This window comes from Oncorhynchus keta, chromosome 30 (assembly GCF_023373465.1).
Source record: "Oncorhynchus keta strain PuntledgeMale-10-30-2019 chromosome 30, Oket_V2, whole genome shotgun sequence".
Classification (NCBI taxonomy): domain Eukaryota; kingdom Metazoa; phylum Chordata; class Actinopteri; order Salmoniformes; family Salmonidae; genus Oncorhynchus; species Oncorhynchus keta.
In genome coordinates, this window is record NC_068450.1 from 59,296,022 (window position 1) to 59,313,534 (window position 17,513).

General features: G+C 49.7%; 1 protein-coding gene across 1 annotated transcript in view; it reads left to right on the top strand.

Annotated features, from left to right (window-relative positions):
- The window catches only part of LOC118363189 (pericentrin-like), a 41,037-nt gene extending 23,870 nt beyond the window's left edge, over nt 1-17,167 (top strand). Inside the window, 30 exon segments of the mRNA XM_035743865.2 lie at nt 832-978; nt 4,871-5,031; nt 5,169-5,338; nt 5,470-5,657; nt 5,823-5,985; nt 6,105-6,398; nt 6,850-7,082; nt 7,152-7,236; nt 7,239-7,258; nt 7,903-8,139; nt 8,207-8,383; nt 8,531-8,683; nt 8,795-8,956; nt 9,136-10,026; nt 10,952-11,122; nt 11,222-11,399; nt 11,491-11,819; nt 11,892-11,994; nt 12,090-12,268; nt 12,342-12,548; nt 12,631-12,801; nt 12,969-13,129; nt 13,278-14,163; nt 14,283-14,486; nt 14,817-14,999; nt 15,131-15,357; nt 15,450-15,532; nt 15,633-15,765; nt 15,897-16,030; nt 16,684-17,167. Of these exon segments, the coding sequence (XP_035599758.2) occupies nt 832-978; nt 4,871-5,031; nt 5,169-5,338; nt 5,470-5,657; nt 5,823-5,985; nt 6,105-6,398; nt 6,850-7,082; nt 7,152-7,236; nt 7,239-7,258; nt 7,903-8,139; nt 8,207-8,383; nt 8,531-8,683; nt 8,795-8,956; nt 9,136-10,026; nt 10,952-11,122; nt 11,222-11,399; nt 11,491-11,819; nt 11,892-11,994; nt 12,090-12,268; nt 12,342-12,548; nt 12,631-12,801; nt 12,969-13,129; nt 13,278-14,163; nt 14,283-14,486; nt 14,817-14,999; nt 15,131-15,357; nt 15,450-15,532; nt 15,633-15,765; nt 15,897-16,030; nt 16,684-16,727 (6,474 nt within the window). The 3' untranslated portion in view covers nt 16,728-17,167.
- Nucleotides 17,168-17,513: the final 346 nt, after the last annotated feature.

Here is a 17,513-nt window from a genome sequence, read left to right on the forward strand (position 1 = left end):
TATTTAACCTTTATTTAACCAGGCAACATTCTTATTTTCAATGACGGCCTAGGAACAGTGGGTTAACTGCCTGTTCAGGGGCAGAACGACAGATTTGTACCTTGTCAGCTCAGGGATTTGAACTTGCAACCTTCCGGTTACTAGTCCAACGCTCTAACCACTAGGCTACCCTGCCGCCCCGACTGTCGTCATTCAGTTGTGCATCTGACTAGTTATCACCTTTCCCTGTCTTGATGTCACAGTCGTCTGCCATTGTGTTCCACGTGTAGATCACTGAGAGAAACTGAATTCTGACAGATGACATTATATAATGGGGCTAGATTTTGGAGGTCTGTCTCTTTCTGTGTGTGCGCGCATATATGCGTGTACACCCCAGCAAGACTAGGGTTAGCCCATGCCTGGCCAGTGTCCCATGACATTTACACAACCATCATAATCCTTTCTTCATATAGGACGGTGTGTGTTTTTCGTATCGGTGGTATCCGTGTGTGTCTATATTTCTGTGGGTGTGTGTGTTACTGCCACGTGAACAGTGGCTAAATGGGATGGATTTGAGCTTTTGATCCTCTGATGCAGAAGGTTTTATTTTGTACACTTAAAAAAATATATATATAAAAAAAATGATGCATTTGAGCTGAGCGAGAGCTTGCAGTCTGTTAGTCAGTCAGTCTGAATCAGCTTGGGAGTTTTTGGTTGTAGTTTTAACATTAAACGTTGGAAAAGGGAGAGCTGTTACCCAATAACCTTGGTGTGAGTTTTAGAACAAGTTCTTAGAACAGAAGTGCTCTCTGGCGGTTTGGACAGCATTACCAGCATCTCTTTCCTCTGAAGGCGGAGTTTGAGGAGCAGAAAGAGGCGGAGCTATCAGAACAGAGGCAGAGCTTCGGTGCTGAACACGAGCAGAAGGAACAGAGCTACGCCGACAAGATGAGCCAGCTCACTGCACAACTGCTACAGCTGGACACTGTGGTGTCACAGGTAACCCACACCACACACACCAGAGTATTTGAGCGTGTCCAATATGACTGGAGCGCCGAGCGAGATTCCCAACGGCTGGAGCGTCGGCCTTCTCGCCCGCTCCAACTTCACTCCAGTAGCACCACGAGCTCAGGGCGTGCCCGGCCCAGCATGCACTTGTCGTCTACTTGAGTGCTGCTATAGCCCCTTGCTTTAGCTACTGTCTGTTTGCTGAATATTTTCAGAAACAAACTAATAAAACACACAGGTGCAAAATCAAGTTGACTTCCAAAGATGAGGAGCAATAAGAGGGGAGTGCGGTGATCCAATGGTAGTGTCCACAACTAAAGAGTCATTGTAGAATCTGAGAAAGTATGATGGTAAAAACAACTCTGCATCCCCGGTGGCTCTGCAAGTGTGGAGAGGATATTCTCTGCTGCTGACCTGCTCTCCAGACACCATCGTATGAGCCTGAAGCCACAGACTGGCCAAACTCGGGCTTCTAAAAATGAAGGCACTAATAAGTCATTATTTTATTTGTATTTAATTCTATGTAAGTCACAGCCTACATGCACATTTTCTAGATTATAATGATTGAATACGCTTTATGTCCCTACCAGCTTATTGTGTCGACACTAGAAAATGCTTCTCAATGTTTTTCTTTGTAGGCTATAGCCTTGAAACAATATAACCGAAATAATTCATTTCCGTTCCTTTTTAGAGTCCCTGTCGGTCTCCTGACGTATTTAGAGTGTTTATATACTGTTTAATATGACATAAAGTCTATTTGAAATTATGAGTGCTTCTTAAATCACCTTCATGTTTATTTTAATACTTTTCATTCAAATCATATGGTTTGGTTTCAATACTTCAAAACCAAATGGTAGGTCCAAGTAGTCACAAAAATAGATGGGTGTTGGTTAAATTGGGATTTTAATGAAGGGAGCAAATGCAGTAGGAAAGGACATGGTGTGCGCGGTGGGAAAGGACATGGTGTGCGCGGTGGGAAAGGACATGGTGTGCGCGGTGGGAAAGGACATGGTGTGTGCGGTGGGAAAGGACATGGTGTGCGCGGTGGGAAAGGACATGGTGTGCGCGGTGGGAAAGGACATGGTGTGCGCGGTGGGAAAGGACATGGTGTGCGCGGTGGGAAAGGACATGGTGTGTGCAATAGGAAAGGACATGGTGTGCGGTGGGAAAGGACATGGTGTGTGCGGTGGGAAAGGACATGGTGTGCGGTGGGAAAGGACATGGTGTGTGCGGTGGGAAAGGACATGGTGTGCGGTGGGAAAGGACATGGTGTGTGCGGTGGGAAAGGACATGGTGTGCGGTGGGAAAGGACATGGTGTGTGCGGTGGGAAAGGACATGGTGTGTGCGGTGGGAAAGGACATGGTGTGCGGTGGGAAAGGACATGGTGTGTGCGGTGGGAAAGGACATGGTGTGTGCAGTAGGAAAGGACATGGTGTGCGGTGGGAAAGGACATGGTGTGTGCGGTGGGAAAGGACATGGTGTGCGGTGGGAAAGGACATGGTGTGTGCGGTGGGAAAGGACATGGTGTGTGCAATAGGAAAGGACATGGTGTGCGCGGTGGGAAAGGACATGGTGTGTGCAATAGGAAAGGACATGGTGTGCGCGGTGGGAAAGGACATGGTGTGTGCGGTGGGAAAGGACATGGTGTGTGCAATAGGAAAGGACATGGTGTGTGCGGTGGGAAAGGACATGGTGTGTGCAATAGGAAAGGACATGGTGTGCGCGGTGGGAAAGGACATGGTGTGCGCGGTGGGAAAGGACATGGTGTGCGCGGTGGGAAAGGACATGGTGTGCGCGGTGGGAAAGGACATGGTGTGCGCGGTGGGAAAGGACATGGTGTGCGCGGTGGGAAAGGACATGGTGTGCGCGGTGGGAAAGGACATGGTGTGCGCGGTGGGAAAGGACATGGTGTGCGCGGTGGGAAAGGACATGGTGTGCGCGGTGGGAAAGGACATGGTGTGCGCGGTGGGAAAGGACATGGTGTGCGCGGTGGGAAAGGACATGGTGTGCGCGGTGGGAAAGGACACGGTGTGTGCGGTGGGAAAGGACATGGTGTGTGCGGTGGGAAAGGACATGGTGTGTGCGGTGGGAAAGGACATGGTGTGTGCGGTGGGAAAGGACATGGTGTGTGCGGTGGGAAAGGACATGGTGTGTGCGGTGGGAAAGGACATGGTGTGTGCGGTGGGAAAGGACATGGTGTGTGCGGTGGGAAAGGACATGGTGTGTGCGGTGGGAAAGGACATGGTGTGCGCGGCGGGAAAGGACATGGTGTGTGCGGCGGGAAAGGACATGGTGTGTGCGGCGGGAAAGGACATGGTGTGTGCGGTGGGAAAGGACATGGTGTGCGCGGTGGGAAAGGACATGGTGTGTGCGGTGGGAAAGGACATGGTGTGTGCGGCGGGAAAGGACATGGTGTGTGCGGCGGGAAAGGACATGGTGTGTGCAATGGGAAAGGACATGGTGTGTGCGGTGGGAAAGGACATGGTGTGTGCGGTGGGAAAGGACATGGTGTGTGCAATAGGAAAGGACATGGTGTGTGCGGTGGGAAAGGACATGGTGTGTGCGGCGGGAAAGGACATGGTGTGCGCGGCGGGAAAGGACATGGTGTGCGCGGCGGGAAAGGACACGGTGTGTGCGGTGGGAAAGGACATGGAGCTCCAGCATGAGCGAAGAGTGGCATTTCCAATCGCTCAACCTCCACTCACATACTCTGAAACACACACCACACACTGTTAGTATGAAATTAATTCTGTGGGCAAGACCGGACAAGCCCAACTGTCACCAGACCAAGGGAGGGGGGCACAAAGGGAGAAAGAGGGGAGAGAAAACAGGAAAATGAGAGAGGAGATGGGTGATATATAAGAGTAGAGGAGACAGAGGGAAGAGGATGATTGTGGTGGGAGACTTGCAGGAGGAGAATAAAAAAGAGGATGTTTTTTATCACTCTTAATGTCTAGAACCACACTCTCACAGCCCTGTGGGTCTTCTAAAGGGATTATCTTCCTCATTAATCTCAATACTAATCCCTTGTGTCTGCTGTCTGGCGTGCACATACTCTGCTGTCTGGATGTTAATCTCTCCATGCATAATGGCATTTCAGTTACATGCACATTTGTTTATTCAAAAATGATTTTCATTCATCTATTCCTCCCAGTGTGTTCATCACGGCAGAGTTCCCAAGCTAACCATGACCGACAGTTCTGCTTACTATCCAACTTTATTCACATTCTATTCTATTCCAATGCAACAACTACCCCCCTTAGGGATATGGGGGGGACTGTTGCTAAGGCAACTAGTATTGGTTGTTAGACGGAGGGAGAAAGCGGGGGAAGAAATTGTAAGAGAACGAGCGAGACTGGGAGGAGATGGAGAGAGGAGCCAAGTAAAAGCTTTGGGAAGGAGAGGTAAAGGGATTCAGAGGGACAGGGGGAGAGGGAAGAAATGGGAGGGAGTTCAGATTTCAACTCACTCTCACTAAATGTTTGTGTTGAAGCAGAGCTGCTGCCTGCCAGGCACACAGGATTACACCATTGTTTGTGTAGCTCTATGTTAGTGTGTGAGAGTGCTTCCTGCAAGGCTAAATAGGCAAATCTCAAACTAATGCTGACTGAAAATGGAGACTGTCCGTCTCTTTCTCTGATTGGACATTAAAAGACACATGGTTCTGCTTTTGGTTCTGTTATGTAAAGGGAGTGTGATGTTCAATGCAACTGTGGTACCTATGACTAGGAGGACAATTCTTGGATCACGTCTTGTGATGACTGGTTTCCTGTCTCTGGTTTCTTTTCTCTCTGGCTCTCAGCTGCACACAGAGGTGTGTGTCTGTGTCTCTGTCTGTCTTTTGTTTTGGTACTGCTGTGCTATGACTCTCTCGCTCTCCAGCTGCGAGCGGAGGTGGGTAATCTACAGGGGGAGTTGGAGGGGAAGAGGTCAGAGATGGAGACCCTGGATACACTCCTCCAACGGCGAGAACGAGAGAGTCAGGAGGGAGGCAACCTCCTCAACATGCTTACTGAGGACCTACACACTGCCAAGGAGGAGAGGTGAGGCTGTCTGGATGAATGTAGGCCTGACAATGATCAGCTAGAGTGTATATGCTTCATTAATTCGAGCTTTCGAGTTTAAAAAACAAATGGAGTGATTTTGTTGGTCTCGTCTCACTTTGACCTCTGACCTCTAGGCACACTCTCCAGTCAGCCAATGAGAGGCTGAGGAAGGTTCTGATTGAGGTGGTTCTAAGCACCATGGCAATGGAGGAGCTAATTGGCTGCCGGGTCAAAGCCTGTGTCGGGGTCAGAGGTCATGATCAGGGTGAGAGGCCAGGAGAGGAAACAACCAATCAAGAGGCAGGTGGGTGGAATCTAACAACTGGACCCGTTTCCTTGATACATTTATGACAGGGAGTGAACAAGTACACACTTGGGAAGAAAGGTCTGATAACTGTGTGTGTGTGATACCTGACCTGTCTCCTCTTCCTGTAGCAGACATGTCGACAGGCGCTCTAGATCTCTCTCAGCGTGTGTGTGAGAGCCTTCTACTGGCAGAGTCCCAAACAAACTCTGGAGGAGAGGAAGCAGCCCTGGGAGAGGAAGCAGCCCTGGGAGCCTGCAGCCAACTACGCCACTCTGTGGACACACTCCTGGAGCTCCTCACACTCGCTAGCACACAGGTAACACACACACACACACACACTAGCTTGTCGGCATGCAGTGAACGCTTGAGAGGTTAGTGGGGGGATCAACACAACATTCTATGCATTGAATTTGCATGAAGCTCAGCCACTGATCTTTGTGTTCCTCTGTCTGTCTCTCTCGCTCTTTTTTGGTCTCTCTAGTTGGAGGAGTCTTGTTCTGTCCATCTGTCTCTGGAGGAGAGATTTTCCCAGGGCCGTTCAGACTCCTCCCAGATGCTGCTCCAACACCAGCTCGTATTGGATCAGCTGGACCAGGAAGCGGGACTCAAGAGCAAGCTCCAGCTGGAGCTCCACAAGGCCGAAGGTCTGTAGAGATACTGTGTGTCTCTCCGATGTGTTTTTAGAATCTTGGTTTGTGAAAACAGTGTGATATTGTGTGTGCATTCATGTATCTGTGTGTGTATACTGTTTTTGTGTGTGTAGGTCTGTTGGGGGGCTATGTGGCTGAGAAGGCAATTCTGGAAGAATCTCTAGAACAAAAGGAGGCTCAGGAAGAACGGCTTGTTGATGAGCTGGAGGGCCTCCGGGCGCAGCTGCACCAGATGGATGGCCTCACGGTGGAGCTGGAGGGCCTCAGGGTGCAGCTGCATCAGAAGGAAGGCCTCACCTCTGATCTAGAGGACCTCCGGGTGCAGTTGCAGGAGCTAAGTGAGGAGCACAGTCTCCTCCAGCGCCAGAAGGTCCATCTCACCGCCGGACTGGGAGAGAGAGAAAAGGGTGAGGAAGGAGATAGATGAGAGAAATTGTGGTTTAAGCTTAACTGGGATTGATTATTGCATATGTTTTGTGTACACGTTAAGTCCTGTTCTTAGTTGTCTGTTCTTCCTGTAGGGTCCTGTCAGAGTATAGAGGGGGACACGGGTTTGTCGCTCAGTTTCCTGTGTGTGTCTGTGTTTGTGCGTTTTAAAAACTGGCCCGTCTCATTTCTTATACAGAGTCCATGGCATGGGGATTAGTGTGTGTGAGTCGATTAATGCAGAATGTTTATTTGTGTGGTTGTATTTGTTTGCTATTTGTTTGTTTGATGACTTGTGGCCAAGTTTTTTTAAATAAAAAAATAAATGTTGTTTCCTGACCAATTCTATACTTACCCTTATCTATAGAAAGTGCATGTTTGGAAGGATTGTGTGTGTGTGTTCCTAACCACCTGTGTTGTGTGTGTCTAAAGGCCTCCTCGTTGAGGCAGATCGTCTGGCCCAGGAGAGGCTGTGTGTGCAGCGGCAGGCGGCGAAAGACCGCAGCTCACTGTCTCTGCGCCTCAGGGCTCTGGAGACTGAGCTAGAGGAACAGGAGAACCAGGGCCTCACGGCGGAGCAGCAGCACAGGGCTCAATCAGAGGACCTCCAGCAGCGCGTCCAGGCCCTCGAGAAACAGCTCAAACACAACAGACAGTTTATAGACGTAAGTGTCACGCTTTGGGGAAATGTATGGATTTGTAAAACACAGCCATTTATCTCTGTGTGTCTCCAGGAGCAGGCAGTGGAGCGGGAGCATGAGAGAGATGAGTTCCAACAGGAGATCAGAAGTCTGGAGGCTCAGCTCAGACAGCCAGCCAGACACACTGCCGGGGCCAGCGGGTAAGACACACACACACACACACACACACACACACACACACACACATCCTTACCTTAGTGTATTGGTGTGTGTTAAGTCTTTAATACTGCAGTGTTTAGTCAAGACAATATCTGATGTGGAGTCATTATAGATATTGAATGTATCTAATGTTGAGGTCCTGCTCCTGAATGGACCTGTTGCTGACTGTTTGTTTTGTTTTATTTCACGGAATGCTCTAGATTGAGGACTTTGTTCTACAGGTATGGAATCTCACCAGTGACTCCTAACGCTACATGGCTACTCTGCCCCCACCGTGTGTGTGTGTGTGTGTGTGTGTGTGTGTGTGTGTGTGTGTGTGTGTGTGTGTGATCACACCTGCGTGAATAACTGATACATAATCATTGAAGATACATCTGCCTTTAGAGCGCTGCCGCTTCTCTCTCCTTTTCATCCCCCTTTTCTCCATCTCATCCTCCCTTCCCTTCCATCCCTCTGTGCTGTGTGTTTCTGCTCTGTCTCATGGCTTCAGTAGTTGTAGTGGCTGCAGACCCGGAATGGCTTTAGTAAACCCGGCGTACAGCTTAACATGGGAAACTCCATAGGACCCCTGGCAACTGGCGCCCTGACAACCGACATTACCCCCCCCCCTGTGTTTCTTTCTCAGGTGGAGAGCCTTCAAGCCCTCATCAGGGACAAGACAGAAGACCACACCTCCCTGCTGGCAGCCAATCAACAGGTCCAGCTCGAGGTTGCTGAGCGCAATGAGGAGATTGACAAGCTGGCTGGGCGAATTAGGGAGCTGGAACAGGCGTTGCTAAGCAGCTCCGAGAGCAGCAGAGCTGTCGGTCAACTGGAGCAGGAGCTGCGCAGAACTCGGCAGAGAGAAGAGGAGCTCACACAGGTAAACTCTATCACTCTCTCACTCTCACTCTCTCTCACACACACTAAATGACTCTCTCTCCCTCCAGGATAAGGAGTCATTGCAGCAGCAGCAGTTGTCAAATCGTCTCCAGATTTCAGCGCTGCAGTCGAAACTGGACGAGACCCGTTACCGTGACAACAATGCTAGCACCCCCAACCCCATCCAGCTTCTCCAAGACGCGTTGGACACCGCACAGCAAGACCTGCAGAACAAGGAGCAACAGGTGTGTGTTTCCAACCTCAACACCTGCTTTAGTAAAAGGTCTAATGGAGCTTAACTGCTACCTGCTGGCTAGTGTATGGAGATCTTTGGCCAGAGAAGATTAGTTTGCTTGGTTGCATTAATTTGTTAACGTGTGTGTGTGTTCTAGGTGTGTGTGTTGGTTGGTCAAATGGAGGAGACTCAGAGAGACCTGACCATTAAAGAGGCGGAGTTAAAACACCTCAGTCTCCAGCTGGAGCTCCTGACCAATCAGAACACGGATACCATCACCCAGCTTCACGACCAAGTCACTTCTCTCAAAGTGGGTCTGCTACAGTTTTCAGTCATGCTAGTACTTGTTAGTCCTCTCTAATGCCAAGAATGATTGTCCTACTGTGTTCTAAATCTCCTCCCTGTGTCTTTCTCTGTTTAGGAGACAGTTTCAGCCCTTACCTTTCGCCTGGAGGAGAGAGAGATTGGAGAGGAGGAGAGTCTCCCATCTGCTCTGTTAGAGGAGAAGAATGAGGAGATAGACCACCTGACCCAGGAGATGCACAAGCTAGAACTGGAGCTGGAGACGGCCAGGGACATCACGGTACACCCACACACACCCACCCACCCACACACACACAGACCTTCATAATTCAGCCCTGTTATATAATGACATAATCTCTCAGAATTCAAACTACTGTGACCTCTATGTAGTACACACACACAATGGAACTGTCATTATTTTTGCCTGAACTGGAAGCCATTCTCCCGGTCTCTCTACAGGCCTTCCAGACAGAACTTGAAGACCTCCGCTCCCAGGTGGAGCACCTCCGCTGTGACATCATCAGGGTGCGTCAGGACAAGCAGGAAGAGGAGGAGCGGTTTCACGAGGTCATCAGCACGCTACAGGCGGAGCTAAACACCCTTGGCCCTGCCTACCACGAGGTCAGCGACCTATCACAAGAGGGCGACAGTGTTAACCCTTCATCTGCCCCCAGTCCGGAACCTGCCAACTACCCCCAACCAGAGAGAGGAGGAGGAGAGGGCGACAGTCTTAAGCAGGAGATGCGTCTCCTCCACTCCTCATCTTCTCGTTCTCGTGTGGAGGCCATGCAGGGGCAGCTGGAGGTGACGGTGGGAGAGAAGGAGGCGATGGAGAGACTGCTGCTCTCTCAGGAGGAAGAGTACAGAGGACAGGGGGAGGAGATGGGGAAGAGGCTCAGGGAAGAGAGGGAGAGAGGGGAAGAGGTAAAGAGAGAACTCCATCTAAAAGAGGCTGAGCTTGAAGAGGTGAGAGCCAGGAAAGAAGGGCTGGAGGAGGAGAGGGATGCAGCCGTGGAGGAGAGAGGTCGCTGGCAGGCTCTTGCCCAGGAGACGAACTCCCTGCGAGGGGAGAAAACTCGGCTAGACTCCCTGGTCCTGGAGCTAAAATCAAGGGTTGAAGAGCGGGAGAAAGAGACTGAAGCCCTGCTACAGACCTTGGTGGCTGTCGAGACAGCGAAGGCAGAACTTTTGTCAGAACGTGAGGCCCTGCGGAAAAAGGAGTGCAGACTCCAAGAGGAAGTAGAACGCCTCCAGCAGGAAGTGACCTCTCAGAGGGCCTGCCTCCAGGAAGTCAGCTGTCAACTAGAGGAGAGGCGAGCCAACCAGGAGGAGGCTCAGAAGGAAGTGCTGGTAAGTGGCGGCAGCGTCGATCCAATTAAATTGACTCAACATGTGGCATCAGATTAAACACATTTCTTTCTAGCCAAGTAGGAGCTGTGTTATATTTAGTATTATTCGTTATTTGTAGAATTAGTTGGTAGGTAAAGGTTGATGCAGAACGGATAAGTTGTCGTCTTTGAAAGCCTGCCTGATGTTTTCATTCAAACTTGAGTAATCCATTCCATTTAGCCTCTTTAAGCCTAACTTGCAACACTAAGTAGCTTTCACTATTTAGGTATTTTGCTGTGTCAGCTCTGCTCCCTCTAACCCAGCTGGCTATGGTTAAAGAGGGAGAGAGTGAACGAGAGATTGACTCTTTGGAGAAAAAGCATCAGCTAAATGGTATATTTATAGAGGGGAAGAGACTAAGAGTAGGCATAAGAGAGAGAAACTAGGAGATGTTGATGTGTTGGCACCCAACAGAAGAGTGCTACTCATAGAGGAAGTGACCTCATCAGAAAGAGGAAGCCAGGAGTGGTCAGAAAACAGTTCCGTGTTGTGAAGTTCTTTTACACTGGCATTTATTTACTTTCTGAGAATGGAGTATAGGTTTCTCGCCATGTGTTCTGGAATGCGACTTGCCAATCACTATTTTATTTTAAACACTTTTGGTGAGCAGTTTGCTGTAGATTTGTGTTTGGGGAAAATAATGGTGTTGAGTAGGGTTAGTCGCACAGCATTTTCTGCACATTGTGGGTAGGAAGGTTAAGGGATTTGTGTTGGTGTGCGTTTTGCATATGTTTCTTGTCTTCAAGGTTTTTAGTGCTGTTCTTGAATGAATCAAAGCCCAGGATAATGGATTGCAAGAAAGCTTTTGTGCAATGAAGACTGATTACATATTTGATGGTGCTGTTGATATTGATCATACTGATGATGATGAAGGCTCTTCTCTTAGACATGTGCTGAGGAAACTCTGGCGAAGGCTGACGCTGCCCTGAGACAGAGGGAGGAGGAGCTACAGAGACTAGGGGCAGAGCATCAAGCCCTGGAGGCAGAGTTAGCAGCTGTGAAGGAGGGTCTTTGCTCCAGCACAGAGAGAGCTGAGAAACTACTGGAGGAGGGACAGGTACTGTGTGTGTGTGTGTGTGTGCATTTAAACTGAACATGTCAAAAAATGTATTTTGAACATAACACTTTTCTCTTATTTCATTCACCTGTCAATCAGACCAAGGACCGGGCCCTGGTTGACCTGGAAACCAATAACCAGCATCTGAAAGCGGAGCTCCGGGGCCTACAGGAAGACCTGGCCGTGCAGGAAGAGGAGCTGGCCTATCAGCAAAGAGAACTGCTGCAGCTCAGACTGACCTGCAACTCGCACAGCAGACAGACACACTCATTGAAGGGTGAGTACACATTCAAGCTGCTACACTGACAATGGTGTTTTTCTGATGAGTGCAGAGCTGTTGGATGACCGTGATCATCTTCCTCCTCCAGACGTCACGCCCAGAGGATTCCAGGACGGTGTGTCTCCCAACGAGTCCCTGAGTTCTCCTGAGGTTCTCCGTCGACTGGACTGTTCTGAGGAGAGAACCAGAGAGGACAGGTTCCACCCCTCTGTTCTCCACGGTTCTAGACTGTCTGACCTCAGTGCTTTAAACAGCACAGGCCTGGGGCTCCAGGCTAAAGCCTCCCCCCGGGGAAGGAAAAACCAGTCCTGCCCAGGGACAATCAGCCCAGAGCTGGGCACACACAGCACCCACTCCCCTGGGTCCATCTCTGCCTCGAACAACCTCTCCATGTTGGACTCAATGGACGCTGACAAGGTGGGTGGAAAAATTGTTGGGAAATGTGTCCACACACACACACATGTATATTAAACCTCTCTCACCTGTCAGGTGCATGAGCTGGAAGCCCTGGACCTGACGGCCCCTCCCTCATCTCTTGGCTCCGCCTCTTCTCTGTCTGCAACGGAGTGGGCCAGTGATGGATATGGCAGCAGTAAGTCTGTTTGTCTGTCATTTTGTTGGTCCTGTCTGTCTGTGTTCATGTGTCCAATATCTGTCTCTGTCTGTGTCTTTCTCTCGGTCGTGTAGATGTCAGTTCAGAGCTCGGTGTAAGACTCAAGGTAGAGTTGGAGCAGACAGAGAGGCTGGACGCACAGTTCTTGGAGTACCTGCGTTGTCGAGGCATGAACCCCGCAACCAACACACACACAGGCAGCGCCGCCGGGAGTATGAGCTACAACGACGAACTGTTGTCTCCTGAACTACAAGTATGAACACACACACACACATGCCTTAAATGTTTCAAATGAACCCTATACCAAACTATGTGTGTGTTTCCAGGGTCTGTTGAAGAGAGTGTACCAGGAGAGCTGCAGGGTTCTCGCCCTCTCCCAGCGTAACGCCCCCTCTAACCACCTCTCATTGGACCAGACGATCTATCAGCTAGACTCTAAAGCTCCTCCAATGTGTTGGGAGCAGGAGAAGAGGGCGTTACAGGAAACTGTCATCGCTCTGAGAGAACTGCTCTGTCGGATGGCACAAAGACCGGTGAGTGTGTGTGTGTGTGTGTGTGAGATCTGTGCTTAACTTCTGCATGTGTGCATACTGACCCTCCTGTGTGTTTTAACAGGAGAACTCGGTGGATGCTGGTTGGAGCAGAGGGCTGCAGGCTGCAGTAAGGGGTGTGTTTGACTGTGAGAGGGCAGGGCTTCGCTCTGAGCTGCAGGCCTTTCTCTCCTCCCACCCTGAGATAGACTCCATCCACCTCCTCCGTCAGCTGGAAACACTGCTACAGAGACAGGTGTGTGTTTTACGTGTTTGGAGTGATCTCCACTAAGGCAGTCCTCCACTAAGGCAGTCATGTATACTGTAAAAAAAAAAGCTTCGCTGTATCAGCTTAGCTTAATTGAAAGAGTGAAAAAATAACGCTCTCCCCTCCCTCGCTCTGCCTCATCTCTCCTCCATGAGGAGCAGCAGCAGGATCTGCAGCTGCAGCACTCCCAGGGGGAGGAGTCATCTAAAGGGGAGGTGTTATCCAGGCTGAGGGTGGAACTAGAGGAGAGCAGAGAGCGACTTAACTCCTCCCACAGCACCCAGCAGGAACTACAAAACGAGATCCGCAAACTCAGGTATACATGCATACATGCATACATGCATGCATACATACATACATACATACATACATACATACATACATACATACATACATACATACATACATACATTTATGTATGCACACACATTAATAAAAATACTGATGTGTGTGTCCTCTCCCAGGCTGTGTATAGAGGACTGTGAGGAGGCTGTAAGGAGGGAGGAGACCAGAGTCCAGGAGCTACAGCAGGAGCTGGACCAGGAGAGAACTCTCACACACCTCCGGGAGAAGGAAGAGGAGCAGCAGAGATCAGAGGTCGTGTCCCTGAGGGGTCTGCTGGACCAGGAGAGGACGACCTCTAGTAACCTCCGACAGGAACTCCAGATAGAACTCTCCCGCGGCCACCTTCTCCAATCACAGCTCGACACACGGCTAGCCGATGCCCACAAGGAGCTGGAGGAGGAGTGTGCCCGTTCCGCCCGGCAACTCGACACTTTCCAGTCACAGGAAAAGAGTCGGCTGGAACACTTCCTGAAAGAGGCTGAGTCCCGCCTAGCCAACGCCCACATGAAGGAACTGGAGGAGGAATGCGAGCGGTCCGCCCGGCGTCTCGATGACATCACACGCAGACAAGAAGCGGACGCGTCCCGAGACAGGAAGTTCATCTCGGAGCTCCGCTCTCAACTGGAGCAGGAGAGGAGGCAGGGGGAGGAGCTAGCCACTGTGACAGATGGACTGAGGGCAGAACTTCTGCAGAACCAGAGGAGAGTAGAGGAGGAAGAGAGGAAGAGGAGAGAGGAGGCACAGAGAGATCAGGATGCTGCAGCCCGCCTCCGAGTTACTATGGAGACACTCAAGGAGCAGAAGCAGGAGGCTAGTCGAGCATTGGAGACTGAGAGAGAGCGTTCTGGTCGCTTAGGGGCGGAGCGCAATGTGCTGAGGGAGAGGCTTCGATCGGTCAATGACGAGGAGAGTGAGCGGGAGGAACAGAGGGAGAGTGAGAGGAGGAAGGAGAGACTGGAGCAGACGGTGAGAGAGAGGCGACACGAGAGAACCAGCAACAAACTGGTGAGATTTTTACGCAACATTTTAGCATTGCCTGTCTGACTTGTAATACAACTGTGTCTCAGTATGCCATCTTTGTCTTGTTTACTTTCCTGTTTTCTCTTCTCTCTCTCTCTCTGCAGTGTGAATTGGAGTTATTGCGGCAGCAGGACCAGCAGAGGATGAGAGATCTCCAGCAGATTCTGGCTGAGCTAGAGAGGGAGGAGAGAGAGATGGCCACAGAGAGACTGTCCAACCGACACCAGTACAACTCTAGCCCACTCCAACCCAAGAATAACACCTCGACTGGACCAGACCAGACCAGCACAGCCCTATACAACCACCAGGTACCAGAAATGGCTGATCATAGCTTGGCCCATGCATAGCAACATGATGCACTGGGAGACAAGCTAGTTGGCAGCGTTTTAATAATATAATAATATATGCCATTTAGCAGACGCTTTTATCCAAAGCGACTTACAGTCATGTGTGCATACATTCTACGTATGGGTGGTCCCGGGAATCGAACCCACTACCCTGGCGTTACAAGCTCCATGCTCTACCAACTGAGCTACAGAAGCCACGTTTTAAGTGTATTTATGGGATTTCGGGGGATTTGCGACTATAATAAATTAGTTTGATAAGAACCATGGTAACCAATTTCTCTCTGCTTGCAGTCTTCGTCTTCTTCCTCGGTGCTGGGGGAGAGGTTGTTGAGGGAGAACTCTGACCTGTCGGCCCGCGTGAAAGAGCTAAGTCAGGAGACAGTTAACCTGAAAGACACCCTGTCCTGTCTGGAACGACAGCTACGACAGGAAGAGACTGAGAACCGGCCCAGCACTGACCTCAGCAACAGCAAGGTGAGCCACCTGGGCGCGCACACACACACACACACACTCGACCTCTGGGCTGAAAGTCCCCATGGATCGTCTGGTGTGAAGTCCCTTGTCTTGATGTCCCTTTAACCCTGTTTGTGTCTCTGTCCCTCTAGTTCCAGCGACTGTATGAGCGCTATCTACGGGCTGAGAGCTTTAGGAAGTCTCTGGTCTACCAGAAGCGCTACCTTCTGCTCCTGCTGGGGGGCTTTCAGGACTGTGAACAGGCAACTCTCTGTCTTATCGCTCGGATGGGGGCGCACCCCTCGCCCCCCCACGCCCACACACACTCTCCCCTCTCGCGCTTCAGAGCTGCAGTACGAGCTGTCATCGCCATCTCACGGTGGGTTGGGTGTTGTGTTGCTCGTGTGTGTGGGTGGGTGTTATATGTTAGAGCAATGGGTCAGTGTGTCATGCATGTTAACCCTTCTCCAGACTGAAGTTCCTGACCAGGAAGTGGCAGAGAGTCATCAGGAGAGGAGTTACAACAACTGTCACTGTCAACGGACACAGCACAGGTGCGTGTGAGAGACATCCAGAGCGATGAAGATAGGATTACCAACGTCACACAGGCAAGGTACATGGACAGTTTTTGTAACCTTTCTATTTCACTCTCAGCTTCCAGGACTGATGTTTTGAGGCAGCAGCAGCCACTGGCCAATCACAACTCCTCTCCACCTACTAGAGACAGCAGCCCCACCCGTAAGGGTGTTGTCTCACCAATGAAATCACCCTTCAGGCTGCAAAACCGGTACTGCTCCTTCCAATGTAAACATCCATTAATTTGAGGGAAAATCTCTTAACGACATAGCTTGAGATTTAATTTATTTCCTTTTCTTTCTTCCTCTTGTCTTTCTTATTCTCCCCTCTTGTACTCCCTAGAGTGTATTCCAACCCGGTCCTGTCCTCTGAGTGTGCTCCGTCCAGTGTTCTGTCCCAGGATGCCGAGCGGTCTCTGACAGACTACATCCACCACCTGGAGAACGTACAGCAACGCCTGGGGGCTGCACGTCCAGGTACACACACACACACACCCTGGTTACACTTAATAGTTGAGCACACACTCACTGAATGAGATGAGGGGGGAGATCAGAGGTGACGGAGAAAGAGGGGCTTTAGCTTGGTGATGGCATCGTACCACTGCAAGTCCACTACCCACAATCCCTGGGTTAGGGGACGGCATTGTTACCATAGACACACTTCCTCTCTGACAAACTGATCAATCAATCTCACGACCTCCAATCCCATCTCCTGACCCAGTTAGCAGGGATTACTTAGCCCCGCCTCCAAGTTCCCCTGATATGATTGGCTATCGGCAGTTGTGGCTGCAAGAGAACAGGACATGGCTGTACCTCAGCTGTCTGTCCCTCATCTACCGGTACGGCCCAGGTGAGGACCTAACTACAAGTACCAGAATACACTCCCCACATCACCCCCACCATACTGAACAAACTACAAGGAAGCACGTCTCAGGGTAGGGAACAATCTAGTGTAAGCAGGCACGTGTGGGTAGTCACTACGTAACTATTCAATGGACCATTGTTCATTTTAGAATGGCTTTCTTCTGTACTGAGTTTTCCACAGACACCTGAGTGTTCATATGTTTGTGTGTGAGAGGGAGAGTGTTGCCCTTTTATCTGGTTCTGACACATTGTTTTCTCTCCTCCAGACTCTCCATCTCTTCTCTCCTACCACAAGAAGTCTGACTGCTGAAGGAAGGAATGAAGCAATGTATGAATCCCTCCTTTCAATGAAACATATTTATGATCCATCTGTGTTCAAATATACAAGGGAATTGTATTTGTCTAATATCTGATTTAGAAAGTTAGACACTTTTTTTTTAAAGACAAATGTATTTTTTTACGATTACTTTTCTCCACAGATATTTCTGTCGGCCTCCAAGTAAATCCTAAGAGGTCTTCTCACCCGAATGCATGTGTTTTTGAAAGTATTAGATCGATATTTTTCTACCCGACCTTTATTCAAGTTTGTATCTCTGTTAATATTTGTTCAAGTTTCATGTGGATAAATGTGTCAAGTCTCAGACTGGAATTCTGAGCTCGATCAAAGCTGGTGAACATGTTTTGTCAATGATTTTAATTTTATATAGATCACCATTTCTACAAAATCAATAAATATTTGAATTGTGTGATTACCTGCCTTGCGCATATCTTTTTAAGGCAGGATCAGACATGCACAGACTTGTATCAATACTTACAGTATTGTTAGTTTGTGGGTTGATCAAAAACTGATGGTGGTACAAACACACCTCCATTTTACTTAGTTAATCATTCATTAACGATGGTGATTAATTCTGGGGTGCTTTGGACCCACATGTATTTACCATCTCAAAATGAGACTGACAGTTTCACAGCCGGGGCAAACAATCTTAATAACCAGCAAAATCTTTGGTAGTTAGGTCTTCAGTTACACTGCAGATCATGACAGTTCACATAGGGGTCAAATCACTGATATAACATTGGTGCTCTGGTAATTCTA